The sequence below is a fragment of the Tenebrio molitor genome, chromosome 2 (assembly GCF_963966145.1).
Source record: "Tenebrio molitor chromosome 2, icTenMoli1.1, whole genome shotgun sequence".
Classification (NCBI taxonomy): domain Eukaryota; kingdom Metazoa; phylum Arthropoda; class Insecta; order Coleoptera; family Tenebrionidae; genus Tenebrio; species Tenebrio molitor.
Window position 1 is genome coordinate 12,346,418 of NC_091047.1, and position 16,199 is coordinate 12,362,616.

General features: G+C 35.8%; 1 protein-coding gene and 1 long non-coding RNA gene across 2 annotated transcripts in view; both read left to right on the forward strand.

Moving 5' to 3' along the window:
• The window catches only part of LOC138122770 (uncharacterized), a 186,709-nt gene that overhangs the window by 97,950 nt on the left and 72,560 nt on the right, over positions 1-16,199 (forward strand). The gene's annotated exons all lie outside the window — the stretch shown is intronic.
• Positions 7,269-12,851, forward strand: fkh (fork head). Its single transcript, XM_069037696.1, has one exon. The coding sequence runs from the start codon at positions 8,268-8,270 to the stop codon at positions 9,555-9,557; it is 1,290 nt and encodes a 429-aa protein (XP_068893797.1). The 5' UTR covers positions 7,269-8,267; the 3' UTR covers positions 9,558-12,851.

The following is a 16,199-nucleotide window of genomic DNA, read 5'->3' on the forward strand; positions in this document are numbered from 1 at the left end:
TTGTTATTATTGATAGATCCCATACGCAGACATTGCACTGCCTGGTACAATGTCCAAATGCAAATTCTAAAATATCTACATAAATAATCGAACGACGATTGCCTGAACGGAGGAAAACTCGTTGATTTTGAGGGTGTTTTTTTTTTTAATTTGGCGTCATAGTTGGCGTTGAAGAGTCGATTGTGAATGAACCAGTCGTCTTAAAAACACTGATTTTTCAGACTGCAGATTAAAAACACAAAAAGTGAGGTTAGATTTAAACAGCTATGTATTGTCATTTAAAAAAATGTATTTTTCTATTTATCGTGTAAAAAGTAGGCACTTTGTACATTGAAAATCGTTGTCAAAGTTGGCGTTTAGTGAACTGAGTGAACTGTGTAACAAAAATTTTATTGCACAGAACTGTCAGAATAAAATAATACAATTTGTTGGAAATGTCACAATTTAAAAAATCTCAAATAAAATAATTACTAGAAGTAAAACGTTATGATCGTAGATAAGATGTTGTAAGACATACGTGTAAAAAGTTCCTTTATTGCACTCACATCCTTTAAACACTCGCTCGTATTTTAAACCCGTTTGTGCAATAAAGGCTAACTTTTTACACTTATATCTTAAATAACTATTTTTGCATATCGTAATGAATATAGTACTTTTTTAAACGAAAAATCGTACACGTTATGAAAGTCTCTTTTTTTCACTCATTTGCGTTATTAACTCGGGCTACGCCCTCGTTATCAAACTGCAAATTCATGAAAAAAAGGATGACTTTCATAACTAGTTGGCGTAGCGGCGCACCTAAAGCATGGCGCAGAGCCACCTACGATGTTAGAAACATTTATAATAACCCTGTATTCCTGTATAAATAACTATTGCTAGCCAGACTTGTTAAAAGAAATTTCTAATAAATTACTTACATATTGCACATTTTACCGCATTTACACATTTTACTGCATATTTAGGTATTTTTGGTGCGTGCATATTACATGCATATTTGAGACATTTGTAACTTTAAAGACATTTTCCAGTATTTAAAGTGGTGATGTCATCACTTTCTTCGTTCCTATTTTGAAAATAGAATTTCGTGATGATTCATAAATACTTTGTCCTCTTGAGTGCAAACATTTTTTTTTTAATATACTTAGTTCAGGTAAAAACTTCAAATAATGCCACAAGTGGCATTATTTGTTGATCGCAGGGTATTAGTACCAAAATGACGTCAACAATGAACAGTGGGTAATTACTCAGAAAGGTTAAAAATTAGAAAATTACTTAATTGGCCTTAAGTTGTTTACACTTTTGAGATTTTATACTTCAGTTAAGTCAGTGACAACTGATAACAGTAGTAACTTCTCCTAAAGTAGAAATAATAAAAGAAAATGTATGGTTTTTGGATTATAATAATTACCTTACAAATAACTAGAGTGGTTTTAATAATAAATAATTCGGACCATTTGACTTGAATTACGTATGTAATTGCCTCGTATATAGCCATTATCATTCCCTAACAATAAGAGATCATTATGAATTAAAGTAAAGTGTACTTATCTTGCCACATGTCATATTTTTTAATCAATTTTACGTAGAATGTTGAAATTTTTGTACGGTTACTACAACTTATTGAACTATTGAGAAAATAAGAAAATCGATAGGTGATTGAAGTTTTATTTATTACTGACGAAACACATATTACCTAATTGTAGCAACACAGAAAAAATTACAGAAATATATAAAAGCATCTAAAAGTTGAAGACACTTGACAAGATGATCTGCGATTCTCGAGAGATAGAAGGAAACTACATTTGCTACCTATTTCGATTTCAGTTAATATCGACTAGTTTATAAATAAACTTGTAAATAAATTTGAGAGACAAATATGAGCCCCGAGCTAAGATGATTCAATCTTAAGAGTCTCGTCCAAATTCAGCAAAGGTCAGGAGCAGTATCAAAACGATTGTCAGCATGACGAATTTAAGTGTCTGTAGTAGGTAGGTATCACATTCCATTAATAACTTTACCATGTGACCAAATTACGGCACAAGTATACTCGTCTAATTTTATCACCATCCTCCTGTCGACAAATATTTTGAGTGCATTATTTATCTTCACCTGGTGCGAGACGTAATCAAAGATGAATATGAGTAGTGGAAATTGTCGCGTCTCATAAATAAAGATTTCTTTGTGCGGAAACGAAAAGCTAGTAAATTGAGTATAAAAAGAAATCCGTGTCGGTCCGCATATTCATGAGCCACCCCATACATCATCTGCGGATGCACCCGGGCCTGGCTATTAAAATCTAGTTAGCCGGTATCTCCGGCTTGCAGTCCGTCGGACAATCTGCAGATCCAGCTAAAAATCACGCGCCGCCTCCATCCATCCCCTTCGCCCCCTTTTAATCCAAGATCTCACCCCGGCCCCATCTAGATATCGGACCAATTTGATGTCGATGGCAAATTGTTTTATCCGGGCAATATGTCGCACATACCAACCCACCTAACCGCGATAAAGATAAGAGTATGATAATCGTCGCCGATCGATTCCGGGATTTTATTATTGCACCATATACGGGGAGATTATGTGGCATATGCCGCATGGAGGTTGGGCTTTAGTGTTTTTATCCATTAAACGGAATATGATCCTTTTCGTTGTATGAAAGTTGGCTTTTAACGAGAACCCTGCGCTGGCCCTCTTGTGAGGTCCCTTATTAAACGCATTAGCTACACATTATTGCCATTTTGTCTGATATTGCCGTATTTGCTTTAGATAATGTTCGTAAATTAGATTTTGTATTGATTTTTAACCGTCCATCGCTTTAGTACACTACATGCATTCCACTCTTATCTCCAAAGGCCACACCCAAATTTAAATACAGATAAAATGTGAATCATGGCTTCATGGCTTATTATACCAAGATTCGGAAATTTTACAAAACGCAGCTACTGTCCTTGAAATCTGAAAGTCACATCTCTGATTGACTCGCTTTTTTAAGTGTCATTGTGACGTCGGAACAATTATTGTACCGTACGACAAGATAAATGCCAAATCAAAAATCACCGTCTTTTCATTAACAAAAATTAATTAAATCTTGACGCAACAGAATAAGATTGTTGTTATCCTTCGTACGGTCAGTTATGAAACCATGTTCCGTCTGCATCAATTAACTCACATCTAGTGGCGGAATTGTTTATTTTTATTTTAATAAATCAGTAGATTATGTAAGGATTGCATAATGAATTAGTCTTAAATTGAAAAGTCTTGTCGATCCGTGCGTGAAAAAATAGAAAACTAGTTCTTTACTTGAAAAATAGTGGAGTTTGTTTGAGAAACTTTTATGCGGGATCGATCTCTATGTTATAGAATGGATCATAATGACAGTGAAATTATTTATTAAGTCAGTACATAATCAGCGAGTGTTTGACAAACAACAATATTTGCTTTTTTATGCGAACATCCACACTGACTGAGGATTAGAATGCCACCATTTAAATATGTCAATAAAATGCACACAAATACACCCTATAGACACGTCTAAAATGTCTAATTTTCTGTTCCACTTATTAATTATCAGATTACGACACCTACTTCAACCACATTCTGAAAGCAATTCAATTATCTATTGTTCTGGACACGCTGCTATTAACATCTTGTTAAAATATATCCCTGTTTATGTTGCACTAATGGTTACATACGATACACAAACATAATTAAACTTAATTTGTCACCTATCGTTAATTTATTATAATGACTAACATGCAAGGAAAACATTTCGCGTTTGTAGCGTTTTGCGTTTAAGAAATAAAATGAGAGAGATTCTCTTGCATTTTTAGTACATATAACAACTGAATACATTTTTACACCTAAATCTGTGCGATTTTTGGCGAGCAGTTGACAGACTAGGTATACTGCTTAATTTTTGTATTTTTATTTGAGTGTTAATTTTATTAAAACCTGTTTTGTTGTTAATTTTATCTCGAATTAAAAATAGCAATGCCAGAATTGAATTGAATGAAAAAAATTAGAAACACAAACAAGAAAAAGAATTAAGCAATATACAGGTGTCCCAGAACTGCTTCCCCAGAGACAAAAGGGAGTATTTGGGTGAATGTGATAATCTGAATTTTAAAGAAAAAAAGTTCTATCTCAAGCGATAATCGAGAAAAGACATCCAACACTTGACCAATCAGAGTTGAGCACCGTCAAGGTACAATTTTGCGTCGCCGGGGTTTTGATGTCAAATTCCAAGTAAACTTTTCGCTGATTATTGCGATATCAATAATTATTTTTGCTGTTTAACAACCTGTCCGATTTTTTAGTAATACCCGAGGACGAGCTTCTGGGATTGGTGAAACTGAAAGCTTTATAACTCGGTTATGTGAGCTACAGGAAAATTTATTTTAGTCATCTTGGAGTCTCTTTTGCTGTCGGCATATGCCGGTTTTCTATGGGGAGGCAGTTCTTGGACAGGCTGTATGTCATTATTCCTTCACTTTACCTCCTATTGAGTCCTTTACGTATGATGAAGTGTATCTTGTTTCTCTATAAGTATATTTTTTCGGTGCACACGAGTTCCCGTCAGCATAATATTTTATACCTGGGCTTGGACATAGGCCTTTTAATCCTGCACACGAATTCCCGTCAAGGCAAAAATGCACCACAAATTCTAGATTCGAATTCCCGTCAGAAAAAAATCTTGGTTATTGAAAGCACTGTTACGAAAGTAAGATTCAATGATGAATCTTCTGTGTTCTGAAGTAAAAACCATTTTTGCGTTAAAATTTGGTTAATAGTGACAGTTGTTTGATGTTTATTAGCTGACTTAGCACAGATACGAAAAATCTGACACTGTCAAAGTCACAGCCGCTCCTTATCTAAGTATATCATTGTTGATCACAGGGTATTTGTAACTTTTTAAAATTAAAAAAAATTTTTTTTTTGGTCCACGTAATGGTAATCAACAATGGTACCTACCTGGCAACGGCTAGAGAGGTAGGTAAGTAAGGGATTGAAGCGCTCTTTTACCCTTGACGGGAACTCGAGTTATGGATTATATCAGTTGATAATTACCTGACGGGAATTCTTGCATTACTTTATGACAAGAAATAAGTCAGACGGGAATTCGAGTGCGCCCTATTTTTTAAGCATGCAGGTAAGGTATTCCTCCTCAAATAAGGTTATAGGGCTCCCATAAACCCTTTGACTCTAGAATAGCGAACAATAGGTTTATGTTTATGACGCCATTAAATCTGGTTCGACGAGGAATAGTATAGATACGCACTATTTATATCATATAACTCATGACATAATTGAAGCAACAAATGACTTTTAAAAATATTTTGGAGTACCTTATGAGAGTGAGAGTCAAATTATCAGTCAATTTATATATCTATACAGTTATTAAGTAAACTTAATGCAACCATAAAGTAGACCCTAAAAATCTGAAGTGGACATTTTGATGTTAGTGTGACATTGAATTTCTCAAGATGCAGTTAGTAACACCTTAGTTGTGAAATATTCCATCTGCAAAACACCATGAATTAATCATTTTATAATTCTAGTACATTTGCAAATTGGTACATGTTATTTCGTTCTGTTTTGAAGGTTTGACAGTTAAAGATTATGAAAATATTGGTAAACAAGTCAAGTCTTAATTGTCTTGTTGTGTTACCCCATTCTACCCCTTTTTATTTAGGTATGCTTAGAATAGACCCAAACCATAGGTCGTGAACTTATTTATTTTGGGTTACAAAATTATTTGAAAATATACCGAACTATCTATTATGTAAATATGTAATTTGAAAAGAAAGTAAAACAAAGCATACAAGCAAGTACTATGGCGGCCAAAAAATTTTGGCCGGCACTTTTTTGACATTCAAGTAAAGTGTAAATAAACCTTTAGGAATCGTAACCCCACTTTCGATTCTTGTAATTTTGACAATCAATTTAAACTGTTTGAAACTCAGATATCCCAAAAATCCGACCTGAATAAACAAAATTAGAGCAATCGTACATAGATAACCTGAGGTAAACGTTCTGTGTAGTAAAAATGACAAAATAATTTTGAGTTTTGAAATTTACCACCCAAAAAATTACGTTCATAATCATGACGGTAATCATGATGACAATAAATGAGGGACATGGAATCCTGGGCAGTCTGTTATTGTCATTTCAAAAAGTGTCAATGTAAATGCACCTTTACCGTCATTATGATTGATATTTTCAAAAAAACTGTCAAATTAACTTAAGCTTGGTTATGAGTAGCTAAGGTATGGTTTAGAAATTTTGACAACTGAATGACACATCTGCCCAGTTTTCCGTGTCCCCAATAGTATTACATTTTTTTTTTTTGAATTGACAGACAATGACGGCCAAAATTTTTTGGCCGGCATAGTACCTACCTAATAAGGTTTCGAAAACTTTTGGTATTAAATATTATATCAGTGTATTTTCGCTCTAAACTGGACTGTAAAAATAAATATCAGGCATTCCTGTCAAAGTTGGCGTTGAAGAGTCGATTGTGAACACACCACTCGTGTAAAAACACAAACAAGTCAACGGTAAGATTTAAACAGTGGATTCGTGATCGGTAATCCGAAGTGCGTTCACAATCGACAACTTTGACCGGAAATATAAATGAACACCTGATACATACAAATAACCAAAAAATATGTTATTTTTAAATTTTATCATCAACAGTAATAACTTTTGTTGTTTTAATTACATACATTTAATGGTCTACTTAGGAAATACCTACACTCGATTTATAAAAATCGTAGACTCAAAGTAGGCGTTGAAAAGTCGATTGTGAATGCACCACTCGTGTAAAAACGTAAGATTTAAACAGCTGATCCGTGATCCATTATCCGTATAGTGCGTTCACAATCGACTCTTCAACGCCAACTTTGAGGATAAATTTAAATGAACGCACGATAGTTAGGTATGTTTTTATTTGAACGAAAAAATTTTGAACGCTTTATTTATTACTTTATTATTAACAAATACCTACGATAAATAATATCCACGCGTTAATAGATAGATGAATTGGATTTTAAACATTTATTGGATAATTCTTGAGTCAAGAGACTCAGAAAGATCTCTTTACCCACATGATTCATTCCGGAGTATTGTCAATAACCTAGAGATAAGATTAATGTCCAAATTTACACTGCTTTGCTGGTAATGTCTTACATACACAGTTGTTTCAGTTTTAAAAGGATGTAGATGTTGTTCAGGTTTTAGTCGTGAAAAATTATGTTGCTTAACGCACATCAAAAAATATAATTTTTAATTGCCTGTGTGAGCAAACAGTCAATTTTTGGAATGAAATAAAAACCGTTAATCACGTGCTTTTACTGTATATCAACGTATTTACAAAACGTGAACTTTATCTCATTGACTGTTACAAGCAGATACTAAAAATAAAATTTCCTCAATTGAGTAAATATTTGTGTACCTACTAAATTTACCATTCTGGAAGTTTTTCAGTGAAAATGGCGTTAAATTCCTTCCAGTAATTGAGTTTAAAAAATGGCGTTCGCTTCTCTACTTCTAATTCTAATAAAGTCGCGTCAGAGTGAATTTGATGAAACGGAAAAATGTAGTGAAATTACATAGCAGATCTATTTGATGATGTCAGATTACCTGGCAGATCCACGTTACAACAATCACAAACAAAATAAAACACTTATAAAACTACCAACATTTATTGCATAAAATTCGGTAGTGAAAAATGGAAACCGAAGCAACTGAAATGGTGATTATACCAGGAATTGAGACTGTTGACGGGCAGTGGTTCGTCGATTCGAAATTTTAGTTCCCCGATCGGTCGAGCGCGGCGTTCGGTGACATTGGGCGTAACTGGCGGCTTCCCCTGAGCTGTCATCGGTGCTGCCGCTCGAGTCGACCAACCGGAGCGATTGTTAGACCCCCCGTCGTCATGGCGACTCGAGCGGCGGGCTCCGATTGGTCGATGAGTTTCTATGGCGACCACCCTCCCCTGACGATTCTGTATTTGACTACCTAAAGCTCAGGGTACTTCACATCGGCTTGTAGTATCTAAGTAAACAGGCAGCAAGGAGTATTTGTTTTTCCAATCAGTGCTGGTTTGGAATACCTAAAGTGTTAACTTGTTTGTGGATCCGCTCGTGATGTAAACAATGAAACAAAACCTCCGATGACGAGTTAAGATCATATTGATTGATCCCGGTTTTGTGTGTACTGACTGAGTGCAGTGCGTCCGACCCCAAGTGCAATAACAGTGCAATGCTACAATGTTGACTCAGAAGTTATATTCCGAGACCACGACGATGGCGACCTCGTCGAACGCCATGTCGCCGATGACTCCGACTTACTCGATGAACTCCATGTCCTGCGTGTCGATGCCGTCGATGAACTGCTCGCCCCAGGCCGCTTCCTTCGGCTCCAGCATGCTCAACTCAGGTATGCCCGGGAGCATGGCGATGAACGGGAACGGCATGACGTCGTCGTCGATGGGCTACACCACCATAGGCTCCCCCATCTCGAACATGAACGCCGCTTGCATGGCCGCCCCCATCGGCACCATGAACAGCTACGGCACCGTCGGAACGCTGGGCCGCGGCGATCTTGGAGGCGGCGACACGTCGCCGAATTCGGCTTTGCAGAGGGCGCGAGCCGACAAAACCTACAGACGCAGCTACACCCACGCGAAACCGCCGTACTCGTACATCTCCCTGATCACGATGGCCATACAAAACAGCCCGCAGAAAATGCTCACCCTCTCAGAAATCTACCAATTCATCATGGACCTCTTCCCGTTCTACCGACAGAACCAGCAGCGCTGGCAGAACTCGATCCGGCACTCGCTGTCCTTCAACGACTGTTTCGTCAAGGTGCCGAGGACTCCGGACAAGCCGGGGAAGGGCTCGTTCTGGAGCCTGCACCCCGACTCCGGGAACATGTTCGAAAACGGGTGCTACCTCCGACGGCAGAAGCGCTTCAAAGACGAGAAGAAAGAAGTGATGAGGCAGTCGCACAAGAGTCCTTCGCACTCGGTGGACAACAGTAACAGTTCGGAGAAGAAAACGCCGCTCCAGCACGGCGACGACACCAACAAGACGCATCATCTGGACAAGAACCCGGAAAACACGTTAGGATCGATGTTGAGCATTCATCCGTCGAAGATGGACGTGGAACAGATGAATCTTCTCCACCCGAATGATCTGAACATGCACCAGCAACATCACCAGCAGAATATGTCGCACGAAGAGCTGACGGCGATGGTGAGTCGGTGTCACCCGCTAAGTCTCTCGAGCGACCACCAAGCGATGCTACACCACAACTCGATGAACCACCCTTTGAAACAGGAACATACAGGTTACACACCCTCGAATCATCCATTTTCCATAACGAGGCTATTACCTAACGAAAGTAAGTCCGACATTAAGATGTACGCGGATATGCAATATGGCTACAACACGCTGAGCCCGTTGCCCAACTCAGTACATTCTCACACTTCGATAGGAAATGATTATTACAACAGCCCCTTGTACCACACGTCAGCAGGAACGACCAGTTTGTGACAGTATCCTCTGGCATAAAGAGTGGACCCTCGAATAATCATATGATGTAAATATGACCTGACTGTAAATTTTTGACTTCATGTGCAGTGTAAATATTAGATTTTTTAGTGTTTGGTGCAAATTTGGGCACTCGATTTGGAAATATTGTTTGCTTAGATGTTATTAATGTCGCGCGAGTGATTTAAGAAAATTTCCTTTTACCTTGTTAATTTCGTCGAAATCTCATCATTAGTTCGATCTGCAAAATTTTCCAACTATTTATTGTTGCGTTCGCTTTCGATTCTTTTCTCAAATGTATAGTTTTTCTTACTTTTTTATATTATTATGCTTTTTGTTTTATCAGGTTTGTCGATAGTTATGTACAAACTGATTGTAATAAATGTATAAATTCTTCAAAAATTTGTGATGTTTCAAATATAATTTATCCCATATTTGAAATTTGTATTATACCTACCTAATTCAAGTACTTACTAGGGCTATTTTAAAGAGGTTTTTAACATTATAAGATGTGCAACTACGAACCAAAATTTGTACATAATGAATAGAGAATGTATATGATGTAATGTATATTGACTTTTTTGTCATAATAAATGTTCAGATCTCTTTACAAATTGGTTTTATTTTCGGTAAACGTCCACTTGATGAAAAATTGGGTCCACGCTTGCGTCAGACAAAATTTATTTAAATTAAATTTCGTTACAAATGCAAATTTTCATCGTGCACAATGGTCAACTAAAATTTATCATTATAGCGTTGGTCAACCGAAAATATATAAATAAATACAATGCGCCCGGTACCGGCGGCAATTATACAAATTAAAAATCAATAATGGCTTGTACATAAACGTTTTACAATTAATCTATGTATACATTGACAGTAGAAAATCTATAGATGCAGTAATAATTGTCTGTATATTTAACAGGCAAGCATTTTTGGGCCAGCTAATTTTAACAAGCATAGTAAATATCCATTAGGCAGTTTTTTCTCATAAATAAATCGCATGAAACAATACTCAAATAACACAACTTTAGTGACTTGTACTCTTGGTACACGAGTATTGCTTGTTTAAAACCTTCTAAAAGTATATTTTCCATTCTAGATAGGAGGTACCTAACATTTACCAAGAAGTTTCCACTGTTATCATCTCCAGGAAAAGTACAGTTTTTGAGCAGTTTTTCTTTTCCTTTCTATTTCGTAAACTTACTTGTTCTTATAGTGATGAAAAAACAGAAAACAAAATCTTGAGAGTCATTTTTGTGATGATGTCATCATTGATAATGTCTCTTAGATTTAGAAAATTTTACCGAGGTTACAACGCTGTCAAGGATGCTAAATATTTAAAATCTCAAGTGGGATCATGATCAACGATATATTTTATTAAAGTGTATCAATATAATTGCCGTAATTCTCACACGTGCAAACATTGGTTGCTTGTTTTTCTTACTGTCACAAATTTTCCACTTTTCCACTTTTTTTGTTGCCTCGCAGTTGCTCCGAATCGTTGCTACAAAAATTCATCTTTTTCGTTATTAGGTACTTCGACCTTCGACCCACAGTGGTACATGGTTTATGTATTAAACTTAAGTTAAATAAACACTGTAACTATTAAAATGAAGACCCTATCAAAATGTAATCAGTAATTTTAGTTATAAGTGGACAAGTGATACATACATACGTACAAATGTTGTTTTTTGTAATAGGTATGTTAAGATTAGTTAATTTATTAGGTTACCACAGATTTTTTTAACGTCCGTCAAAAAAAGTGCAAGTTTTTTCATTTGTTTGTGTTCATAAAATACCTATGTGATTTTTGAATCGGTCAAGAAGCGTTAAAAAAAGTGCCATAGCGGTACATTTTTGCACGCATTTATCGTTAAAAAAAGTGCCGTAGCGTGTCATTTTTTAATGCAATTATAAAATTTTTCATTCATAATTAGTAGTTTTTTTAACGAGTTCGTATGTAAATTGTGATTTTTTTGGCATGAGTGGGCCAATTTAAAACGTGAGGAAAACGGGTTCACACAGTAGAAAATTTTCAAATTTTGAGAGTATCGAAAAAATCGTTATCTAAATTTACGGGCGCCAAAAAATTTTTGTATACAACTCGTTAGTAAAGTATCTTTTTTTACTCGGCGGATTTGCGCACTCGCTTCGCTCGAGCGGCAAATTTTCCTTCTCGTAAAAAAAGTATTACTTTGATTTTATCTAGATTTAATGAAAATATGTAATTGTTTCAATAAAAATTTACTATACCTAGGTATAATAATTAAGATGTTTGAAATGTTTGATTTGATTGTTGATTAGATAAAGATTGAAAGATTGAAATTGTTTAGTTTAGTATTTTAAAATACTAAAAATTAATGAAACTGAAAAATGAATAGGTTGTTAGGTACTGTGAATTTTTTTGAACTGAAGCTACCTAAAAACAAGTGTTATTTAAATGTTCTGTGAAGAGCGCACAACTAGGCACATACAATGTCTATCTCTGAGTTGCTTTCCTCTAAGACTCTAAGGCAGTGGCGTAGATAAGGGGGGGGTCCAGGGGGTCCGGACCCCCCCCAGAGCTCATCCATATACTTTTACAACTGAATAATACTCTTTCAGTATATACACTGACAGTCACAAAAAACGACTCACTTTGAATTTTAAGGAATTCATTGTCATTCATTTTTGGTATATTTGGTATATCATATTCTATTGATAAGTGTTATTTAAGTTATTCTTTGCCAAATAATATACGACAAACAAAACATTAAACACAGCAAATAAGATTTTAATAAAAAATTATAAAACCAATTTTTTTACCATCAAAGGGTCATTTTTGTATTTGCATAAACATACCTGACATAACCTATTTTTTTTTAAATGTCGTGCCAAGTTAAAACATCCGGTCAGTGCCAATTACGAAACTGAAAAACACCAATATTTTTCAATTGTTTCATTGCCAACAGACTCAGTCATTGTTGATCACGCTGTATGTAGCAAACTACATTAAAAACCAAATTTTTATAAGGTAGCTCGGTGGCCGCATGGCTGTCGGAGACAGTGCTCCGAGGTCGCGGTCCCGGCGCTAGTGGGTTCGAATCTCACCGAAGGGGGAGGATTTTTTCCAAGGGAGAAACCTCCGCCGGGCCATGGATGTGTGTATGTCTTTCAGGGGCTGACGGTAGGGTGGTGGAAGGAAGAGCGACACTCTTCCGACACCACCGCGAGGTCAGCAGGGTTCGAATCCCAGGCCGGATGGGCCTCCCATGGATGTTTGTGTTTGTATTCGTGTTGTGGCGTCCAGAAAAAGGAGGAAGGAGAAGAGAGGGTGGGCGTGGGTAGCCGGGGAAAGTACCCCGGAGCCCCGCCGCACCACATAGGAAAAAAGAGAAGAAAAAAGCCGACCGCAAGGTACCTGATAGGCCCGTAGTGGTGAAAGGGGAAAGGCTATAATAAATAAAAAAATAAATAAACCAAATTTTTATAGGTGCAATGGCGGACACGGAATCTTGGACGATTTATCATTCGATTGACATAAAAATGTAAAACTGGCTTTAGGTACAACTAACCTCACTTTCGATTTTTGTAATGATGATGCGAAAAACTTTCTAATGTCAAATAGTTTCAAACGTCAATCATAATGACAATAAAGCGTGGCTTACATTGACACTTTTTGAATTGACATAAATTTGACGTCTAAAATTCCGTGTCCGCAACTGTACCTAATACAAAAGTATGTGGACCCCCCCCAAAGCAAAAAGCTATCTACGCCACTGCTCTAAGGCATAAAAGTGAGTTTTCATAAATCAACAATAATAGGAATAGCCGAATACCACCAAGGTATGGAATTTCTTTTCTTACTGTAATGAGGGTTCGGCAGAAAACTTGGCTTTTACATCCTTATCCACAACATTCAATGATTGCAGTTAAAAAAGAATGACGACGAATGTTGTAAGCCGACAACATTGACTGTTAATACTTTAGCCATAATATGATCATGAGAAACAAAAGTATTTTTTGTTAATTCAATTAAGTAAATGTTGGGAGTAATTTGTGTAATGATGTGATGAAAAATAATGTATACCTACATGTTAACCGTGGAAATAGGTATTAGGGATCACGATTTAGCTCTATCTATTTTTTTTTTAATTATTGTTAAATGATTGTTTTCTAATTTCTAGTTTTGCTGCAATTTAGGTATGCGTTAGAAAAAAAAATCGTATATAGATATTACTCCGAGCAAAAATGGCTGTATGTGCTTCGGTTGGTTTGGTCAACCTCAACACATAAAGCTTCATTTTTGCTCCTAAGAATATAATCTAGGTACTATTAGTTTACATATCGTTGGCTTTCTTTAAAAACCGTGTAAGTCCTATTTTCTAGAATTTTTTGTTTTTAACGTTTTTTAAAGTTAAACTGTGAATTCCAACTGCTATTAAAATCTCGTATGTCGGCAATGTCGCCTCTGTCGTTGAATTTAAAAACTGTGTAAGAATAAGCACCAAAAAAATTGAATTTGAAACAGTTTTATGTGTCTCCTGAAAAATCTTGCTAATTAGATCTACACGGTTTTTAAAGAAAGCCGACGATATGCAAATTTTAAATGCGAAACGTTTCAAGTGTTAATTACATTTTTAGGCATGAACAGAATTTATAAGTGATCATATGATAAACAAAAAAACATAAATCCCAAAATTAACAAGTGAAGTTTAATACGTTAGGTGTCGTACGCTTTCAAAAATTTTGTTTTCCAAAACCATTCCTTTTCTGTTTTTTTTTATTAATCACATTGTATTTTAAGGGTCACTGTATACAGATTTAGTAATACAGTTCTACATCTATAAAAAGTTTGAGTAGTCTATGAACAAAAAAATATTCAACAGTTTTCCTTACAACTTGGTCGTCACAAGAATGATTGGCTGCTTCAGTGGGAAAACCTAGTCGGATTTGACAATTTTTTTATCTCATGTTATACATATACAAAGTGTTTTAAAATGATTGTGGTATCGTAGGGTGTTTGGATCGGAAAAAAATGTTTGCCACCTTTCGACGATAAGGTTCCGCACCACACTACACCAAACATGACCTTCGAGCCGCTGGCAAGTGTCAAATATCATTTCTGTCATTCATTACATGTTGTCAGTATTCAAAAATTCACAAGACAGTAAAATGATACCCTGGTTTACCCAACGAAAACTAGTTAAAACCTGTTGTAATTGATTTAAAACCATTAGAAACTGATTTAGTTAATATTTTTTTGATCGTGTATGTACCTGTCATTTTGACGCATCATTTTTCTAGTATGCGTTAAAATTCAAAACACTCAAATTGTCAAAACCTACTATGATACCACAATCATTTTGGAACACTTTGGGGCGTATTCTGCAACTGCTCCGCTAAATTTTAAAGGCACTTAAATTAAGTTGTCATAGCAATGACCAATGAGGACTTGAAACTTTAAATTTTAAAGGGGTGTATTCTGTAATTTTTAAAGGGGCGTTAAAATTTTAGCATTTTTTAAAATTTCAAGCCCTGATTGGTCCTTGCTATGACAACTTAATTTAACTGCCTTTAAAATTTAGCGGAGCAGTTATAGAATACGCCCCAAAGGGCGCTAAAATTTTAACGTCCCTTTAAAAATTACAGAATACGCCCCATTGTATTTGATTTTTCCCGTCAATTTTGAAAATATTTTTTTTATACCTCAAATGATGGAGGGAGTGGTTAAGTTTCTAGACATCTGGTAGATATCTTTTATAACACAAAATGCAAAGAATGAAATAATAAACAAGTGAAAACCTACAAGGTGTTATCATCCTATCGACAATAAAGTGACAACTGACGTCAAAATTACCTACCACGTTTGCTGTTAAACAGCCAGAATGACTTTTTAATCACCTTTAACTCACTAGAGCGCAGGAAATTGTGATCAAAGTTTCTGTTAAGTTTATTTCGAAAACGAAAGACTGATATTACAAAAAAAAATATATTGGCTTATAACTTATAACTTCTACTCATCATGACCAATTATAGTTTTTTACGTGTATTTAAAAAACATTCTGTACTTACAATAATTTTGCCGAGATAATCACTTAGTATTAGATACTTTAACGTAGAAATCTATGAAATTGTCCTTGTGGCGAAGTTTCTCTCCAATCTTCAGCATCGATCCATTTATAAAATCTATTTGGTTTCAACTGGTCTAAGGAAACAGGAAACATCCTGAATCACAGTCAGTTATAAACGATAAAGTTTATTTTATTTACTTTTCCTTTTCGTGTTTTGTGAAAAGAATCGAAATGGAGATATCCCGCTACAGACCAACCTCAATTCGGATATGAAAGGGTGACGTTTGAAATTGGTTACAAATGTGTCGACCCGTCCGCAACCAAAACAAAACTCGACAGATTAAAATTTTAACAATGTATTAAACAATTTATTTTTGAACGGCAAAGTACTCAAACAAGTCTGTTTTAATCAGAATCGAACGTACGATTTTGGTCTGGCCTAAAGACACGAGATTCGTTTTGTGCGGTTTTCTGAGCGCCATAGCGCCGCACTCACTAATGGACTTAATAGCTGCTCAGATACCTACTGCTTCGACCACAAAATACAGGGCTTTATCTCAAATACCCTGAGCCCGGTTTTGCCTAAACC

Bases quoted from the DNA above. Each gene is read 5' to 3' on its own strand.
- fkh (XM_069037696.1), top strand. From the start codon at position 8,268: ATGTTGACTCAGAAGTTATATTCCGAGACCACGACGATGGCGACCTCG.